We start from the raw sequence: 7,692 nt of genomic DNA, 5'->3' as shown, positions 1-7,692 counted from the left end.
ATCGTCGACAGATTATCAAAGTCAGTCCATTTTGTACCAGTCCAGATGACCTACTCAATGAATAAATTGGTGGAGTTGTACGTCAAAGAGATAGTCAGGTTGCACGGAGTTCCATCCAAGATAATATCAGATAGGGACTCGCAGTTTACCTCAGCTTTTTGGAGGAGTGTGCAAAGGAGCTTGGGAATAGAATTGACTTATAGCACTGCCTTTCACCCTCAGACGGATGGCCAATCCAAGAGAACAATTCAGATTCTTGAAGATATGTTAAGGGCATGTATCTTGGATTTTAAAGAAGGCTAGATAAATACTTGCCACTAATTGAGTTCGCCTATAATAATAGCCACCAGGAGAGCATTAACGCAGCACCACACGAATTTTTGTATGGGCGCAAATGTAGATCGCCCCTTTATTGGGACGAGATTGGTGAGAAAAGAATGTTGGGCCCTGACTTAGTTCAAAATATGCAAGAGAAGGTGGCTATCATCAGAAAAAGGCTTGCTTTGGCTCAAGACAGGCAAAAGAAATATGCCAATCGAAGAAGAAAGGAGCTACACTTTGAGGTAGGAGACAAGGTATTCCTACGGGTGGCTCCAATGAAGGGAATGATGAGATTCGACAAGAAGGGCAAGTTAACCCCAAGATATATTGGCTCGTTCGAGATTCTTGAAAAGATTGGAGCAGCAGCTTATCGGCTTGCACTACCTCCACAGTTTTCAGCTATGCATGATGTTTTCCATGTCTCAATGCTCCAGAAATATGTGCACGACCCTACCCATGTGCTAGATTATGCGCCTCTCCAGGTGCATAAAGACTTCTCATATGAGGAAATGCCGGTTCTAATTTTGGATCGGGAGGTTCGAGTACTTCGCAACAAAACAATCCCGAGGGTCAAAGTACTATGGAACCACCACACAGAACAAGAGGCGACGTGGGAGCACGAGGACGACATGAGGGATAAATATCCCACCCTTTTTCTTTAAGGTACGTCAATCTCGAGGACGAGATTATTTTTAAGAAGGGGAGAGTTGTAATGCCCGAATCCTACTACGTAGGTCCTTGTGTCCTCTATTAAATATTTTTAAGTTAAATATTTTGAGATCAAGACTTATTATTAATTTATTTTAAGATGGGTGTATTTTTATTTTTATGTGGGTTATTAAATAAATTAAGGATATGATTTTTATGATCTTATAATATTTTCCTTCAACCTTGTAAATTTTATTTACTCAAGAAATGGTCCAAATTCTTTTAATCTCCACCGTCCGTTCCTTAACTCATGGGACAAGTTGAGTTGAAATTATTGACTTTCTCCCTCTACTCGAAGCTTCCTCAAGAAGCCGAGTAAATCCTCTTACTCATAGCTTCCTTCAGAAGCTAATTAAATATCATTTCCTTCTCCTATACGACAGCTTACAAGACAAGTCAGTAGTCCCCTTTCCCCTTGTATCCCTCGACTTCCTAAGCAAGCAAGTGAATTCCTTCCTTTTTCCCTTCACCCGTCGGTCCTAAGGCAAGCAAAGAGAGAGAAGATTTTCTCAAGTCTCCTTTCTTCACATGAGAAACCCTCCGGTTTCCCCCAAGCCACGCGATCTCTCTCATTTCTTCAAGCCAATCTCTCTCATTTGTAAACCTAAGTTTCCCATCGAAATTCTTCAAGGAAATCAACCTCATAAATGAATTCTATGGCTCTAATCTTTGGTTTGGAACCTTAGATTTATGGGTTTAATCTAGGGTTTATTTTTAAGAAATTTTTCTGTTGTGTTCCAGCCTTAAATCCTTCGGATTTTCTTTTCCTCTTCTTGTTGCTGTGTACTTCTGTGGCTTCAAAAGAGACCCAAGCATGTAATATACCTTCCATGAGATCTTCTTGTGATTTTGGGTTTTCAGAATTCTGTGTGAACCGATTGTTGTGTAGTAATTTCTGGGTTTAATTCTCATTTGTTCCCTCTATTAGCTGCTCTAGTTAGGTGGTAGCCGAATAGAGGAATGAAGGTGTTTTGTGAGATATGCTTTGCTCTGTTTTGGTGTTCCAGCCGTGTGTGTATGTTCTGTTTTATGGTTCCAGACGTGTGTGTATTTAGGCTTTATTTTTGGGGTTCCAACCATGTGTTGCACAAAGCAAAAATAGTAGTTCATCCTTGTGTTTTATCAAAGCTTAAGCCATGTTTTAATTTTGTTAAAGTCAGGTCTTTACGTGTTAATTTTATGGAGTTAAAGTTTATAATTTTTCCTAAGATTCATGGCCTAAGTAAGCCACTAAGACTTTTAATTAAACTAGTAAGCTTACCTTAGGAATTCTTAAGTTGCCAAGAGTTGTATCTTTTTATTGGTACTGTTTTTAGAAAATATATGAGGTTTTCTTAAGTTTTCTACTACTCTTGTATTATTTAATTGTATGGTTGAGATTTGGTTAAGTAAGAGATATTTAAGACCATGAATGTACTGAGATTGCTAGCTGTCCATGTACTACAGAAATTCTGAAAATATGTTCTGTTTTGGGAGCCTAAACCAGTCCACTTTACCCTTGTTCAACTTCACACCATTTTGTTTAATCAAAGATAAACCTTAGTATGAGAAATCCTTAAAGAACAAGTGACAACAGCCAACTCTCTTGTGGGCATTGGCCTTTTGTTAGATTCACTTTCCACATGATGTTACAAGTTGTCAAAATGCCCTTTTTATAAAGATTTCAGATTTGGTAATACCTCCTTGTTTCTTACCATACATAAATAAACCCCTACCATCCTATACATTTTAACTCATGACTCCTACCTATCCCTTGTGTAGAAAATAATAGCCTTTAAAGAGGGACAGCAAGCAAGCTTCATACTTTCATGGCTTTTCTTAAATATTGGAATGAAGGTACTAAGGGTTGATTTAGTGCCATGGGTTAAGGAATTTAAGTGAGAGCGTAGGGGTGATGGATAGTAAGGTTAAGGTAGAGTGAATATTAATATGTTTATCTCATTTCAGTGAATAGGAGTTTAATTTCAAGATTCAAGGAACCTACTTGTAAAGCCCCGAGGTAAGTAGCTATGACCATGCTCCTTACACACAAAGCTCTCTTATGAAAGAATCTTTCTCTCTTTACATGTTCTCTTATGAAAGAATAAATGTATATATATTATGTACAAGCCTTTTTTGGTAGCCCATGTTAAGCACCCTATTGATTACAATTGTGTGTATGTAAGGTAATACATCATGAAACTTTTATGCATGCTCTCTCTTAAATAGCTATGCCTTACCTATATGTAACATGACATGAAACACTTTTTTTAAAGAAAAGCATATGCATTTGGACTAAGGAAAGATAATGAAAATGTTTGACTGAAAAGAAATGAAAGAAAAGAAATGAAAGCATGAACGTACGTAACGGCCATATGAATGAAATGGTACTAAAGAATGGGCAGATTGCAATGCCGGGTAAGTAGTACTGATAGTGCACTCAGTGCTGCCCCCCATGAAAGGGATTCTCAACCTGTGGCCTCGGGTAGAATCCGGATCTAAAGGACCGCTAACCCCAACACACGGGGCGTAATAGTGTGTACTGGCCCAAGAAAGTGAAACATAAAGTAAAGTTATTTCTTAGGAATGTTTATGCATGAAAAGTACTGTTAAGCATGAAATGTACAGTTATGCATGAAAGGTACAGTTATGCATGAAAAGTATTGTTACACATGAAATGAACAGTTAAGCATGAAAGTACAGTTATGCATGAAAAGTACAGTTAAGCATGAAAGGTACAGTTATGCATAAAAGTACAGTTATGCATGAAAGTATAGTCATTCTTTAAACTGTTTATGTATGAAAGCATTGTCAAGAATTAGCAAATGTTTATGTATGCATGTTTTCAAAAGAAAAGATTATGTGATTAATAAGTTAACGGTATAGTGTACTGCTTACTGAGTATTAGACTCACTTTGTGTTTATGTTTTAAACGTCCGGGTAAGAATGATGAGGCTGTGGAGCTGGGTACTGCTAAAGAGGGAAGGGCCGATGCTTAGAGTTCCCTGTTGGTTTGACTTTTGAGGATAATGGTTATGTTTTTACGTTTTCATGATGGGTCCCATGTTGGGACATTTTGTTGGCTTGACGTTAAGACAATATGCCTTTGGGCATGATGTAAATACTATGATGGGGTGATGGTAATGGTGTAACTTCTATGGTGAGGTGATGGTAACCCCACATAAGAAGGTTAAATGTCTTTTTGTATGTGTTGTGGGGACTGAGTTCCCACTTATTTAGAACTAGTTATGTTTGATGAATGGATAATGGACTCTGAGAGTCCTTTAATTAGAATCTTGAACAGGTCGTCTATCAGGTGTTTCTTTTAAACTAGATGTGCAGGGTACATGCATGACACGTTCACGCATATCCCTTATTACCTTCGTAGAAAAAAAAATGCATAATGATATAGTACTAATAATGATAAGGAAAGAACAGATAAATAGTCGCGACCACGTCCCAGTCATAGGATTTGGGGCGGGGTTGTGACACATATAGTCTGACTGATCCTACATTCGAGAGTTCATAGTATGAAGTGTTTCATAGGCTACAAGAATATTATCAATGATTAATGTGACTGAATACACGGATCTAAATGCGGTTTTACAACTGAAAACCTACTTGCTTATTGTCTTTACAGTGTGGTATGGTTCTTACCAAGTATTCGACTCAAGTAATATTTTAAATGTTTCAACCACTGATCTAGGTAATAAGCAATGTGAGGATGATGTTGTAAGACACGACTTGGCCAAGGGAAAAAGACAGAGGTTTAGTTTATCATATATATAATTTTAATTATTAATAAATTATTTAGTTAAGCACTAAACAAGTTTAAAAAGAGCTTCCGTTGACTATCTTTAGTTTTAGCGAAGTATATTTTATTTTAACTATATGAAATCTTTTGTCTGGCTCCTAAATGATTTTAGAAATGAAGTTAATTAGTATAGCATTTTGTTCACTCTTATATCGTAAGGCTGGGGGACGTTTGGACACAGAGATATGAGACATGAAATTTTTAAAATTTCTTAAAATTTCTTTCTCAAATGTCACTCAAATATAAAACACTTTTTAATTTTATATTTTCAACTTTTTCATCTAATAATGACCTAATTATTATCAAAACAAAACACAAAAATTAATAAAAAAAATTTCAAACTTTAAAACAAAAATATTCAAATAATTTTTGAACTTTATAATATGTTTATTCAAAATTTCTCTTTTTCATCTTTTGTTCATCTTGTAAGATTTACGAGCAACTTATGCATAATTTTGCGATGAAATTTACTCTGTTATTTTATTCATTAGGGTGTAGAAAGTGGAGTTGTTTGCCCTGACGTACGGAGTGATTCTGTGCGACTTTAGCTAGTGAATTTCCGTTTATATTTCGTAGTTATATGCAAATTTTAATTTATTTTTTCGTTTGATCAAGATGAATATGACCTGCAAGTTGGTAATCCACTTTAGCTTGTGATAATTCATATTGAATAAATTTCTCTTAGGCTTCGTTTGGTTACGTAATTTAGATGAGATGATATCAGATATTTTGTAAAAAGTTGAATATATAAAATATTATTATAATATAATTATTTTAATATTATTTTTATTTTGATATTTGAAAATGTTAAATTGTTTATTATATTTTATGTGAGAGTCTGAAAAAATTATAATGATTATATGAGATAAGATAGTTTAGTTTTATTTTGTTATATTTATTATAGATTGTGATATTAAATATGTGAACTTATTGAATGTGAGTTATTATTTATTTACGTGAACTATTATTTCAAATATATGCATTGGTTTAGTGGTAATAGTGTGTTGTCTCAAATGAAAGGGTATGAGTTCAAAACTCTACAAGTGCAATTTGATTTATTTTGTGAAGTGTTAAACTTGGACAGACATGAGGCTTGGGCCGGCCAAGCCTTACACGTGGGCCAAAGAGTCACAATAATTGAAAATGCACTTATGGAGATTCAAACTAGTGCCTTCCCCAAGGCAAGCAGTTGTTGACCACTAGGCTAGGCACATACTCTTTGGTCTATATGTGAAACATCATGACTTTTAAACCAGTAATTGCTAGTTGAAAAGTCACAAGTTAAGAGTTGTGATCTTATGCATGGTGCCACGAATTTATTTATTTCATTCTCCCATATTTTCAGTCAACCACACAATTTTGTAGAAAAACTCTAAAGGAAAAACTTCAAAATTATTATTTACAGTTGGTGACTTTGTTGTATCCTGGAGGTAAATTGTTTGTAACTCGATAGCAAACCCTTTCAAGTGGAGGCAATTATCACCTTAAATATAGTGTTCTACACGCATCAAAGTCGCACTTATTTTTTCATATTATTGTATCTGCACAATTTTATTCAACATTTTTAAAGTGATAATCGCAATGGGATCAGAATCTGATATGACGACTTTCAAGATGATGAATCAAGACTTTGTCAAACTAGATAGGTTTGATGGAACGAATTTTAATCGCTGGAAGGACAAGTTGAGGTTCATTCTTATTACATTGAAGATTTCATATACTTGCCAGTACTTCCATAACCCAAATCTGATGCTAATGATCAAATCAAGGCAAAACGCAAAAAGCGCGAAGAAGATGAATTGGTATGTAAAGGACACATTCTAAATACACTTTCTGATTGTCTTTACGACTTGTTTACATCAATCAAGTCACCAAAAGAGATTTGGGAGGCATTGGAATTAAAATATAGAACTGAAAAACAAGGTACGGATAAATTCCTTATTATGAAGTACTTTGAATTTACAATGAATGATAATACTTCTTTGATGGATCAAATCCATGAATTGTAAGTTTTGGTGAATAAATTTTGAGATTTTAATGTTGAAGTTTCTAAACCTTTGCAAGTTGGGACTATTATTGACAAACTTCCTCTAAGTTGGAATAATTATAGAAAGAAACTTATGCACACAACAGAAAATTTCACTATAAAGTAAATTCAAAAACATTTACGAATTGAATAGGAAGATCGAATTTGTGATAAGAAATTATTTTCTTAAAATGGCTCTAAAATGAACTTTGTTGATGAGAAAATTACGTTTCAAGGTAATTTTGGAGGAAACAAGAGAAAATATAATGACTTTTCCAACAATAGTGACAAGTCCAAGAAAAAAAAAACTTGTTACAATTGCGGAAAAAAATGGCACTTTAAGCGTGAATGAAGGTACAAGAAGAAATACAAGAAAGAACGTGGCAATTCCAATAGTGCAAATCTGATCGAAAATAAGACTTCAGAAATTGTGGCAATGGTCTCTGAAATGCACATTAGCATGATTACAAAGTTAAATATGGCTACAACAACCAAGTCATCTGATTAGTGGTATGATTCAGGCGTTACCGTTCAGGTATGCAATCAGAGATGTCAATTCAAAAATTATGAAGATACAGCAGATGAATATATAGTACTAATGGGAAATCACGACTCTACAAAAGTTGTGGAAAAAGGAACTGTGGAACTTCAGTTCACTTCTGGGAATAAACTTATTCTTGTTAATGTTCTTCATGTCTCAAAAATAAAGAAAAATCTTATATCTGCAAATTTGTTTTGTAAGAAGGGTGTCAAGAACATAATCGAGTCTAATAATGTAACTCTTTCGAAAGGGTGAGTGTTTGTTGAAAAAATGGTACTCTTGTGATAGGATATATAAACTAAG

The 7,692-nt window shown here is 34.6% G+C and overlaps 1 protein-coding gene across 1 annotated transcript; it reads left to right on the top strand.

Moving 5' to 3' along the window:
* Positions 1 to 464: 464 nt before the first annotated feature.
* Positions 465 to 983, top strand: LOC109006946. The gene has a single exon (XM_018986396.2). The coding sequence runs from the start codon at positions 465 to 467 to the stop codon at positions 981 to 983; it is 519 nt and encodes a 172-aa protein (XP_018841941.2).
* The last annotated feature ends 6,709 nt before the right edge of the window (positions 984 to 7,692 follow it).

The sequence above is a fragment of the Juglans regia genome, chromosome 5, assembly GCF_001411555.2.
Source record: "Juglans regia cultivar Chandler chromosome 5, Walnut 2.0, whole genome shotgun sequence".
Taxonomy (NCBI): Eukaryota; Viridiplantae; Streptophyta; class Magnoliopsida; order Fagales; family Juglandaceae; genus Juglans; species Juglans regia.
The sequence above is the reverse complement of the archived record's forward strand: the minus strand, read 5'-3'. Positions and strand labels throughout refer to the sequence as shown.

Coding starts and splice junctions, on each gene's coding strand:
- LOC109006946 (XM_018986396.2), top strand. CDS start 465: ATGCAAGAGAAGGTGGCTATCATCAGAAAAAGGCTTGCTTTGGCTCAA.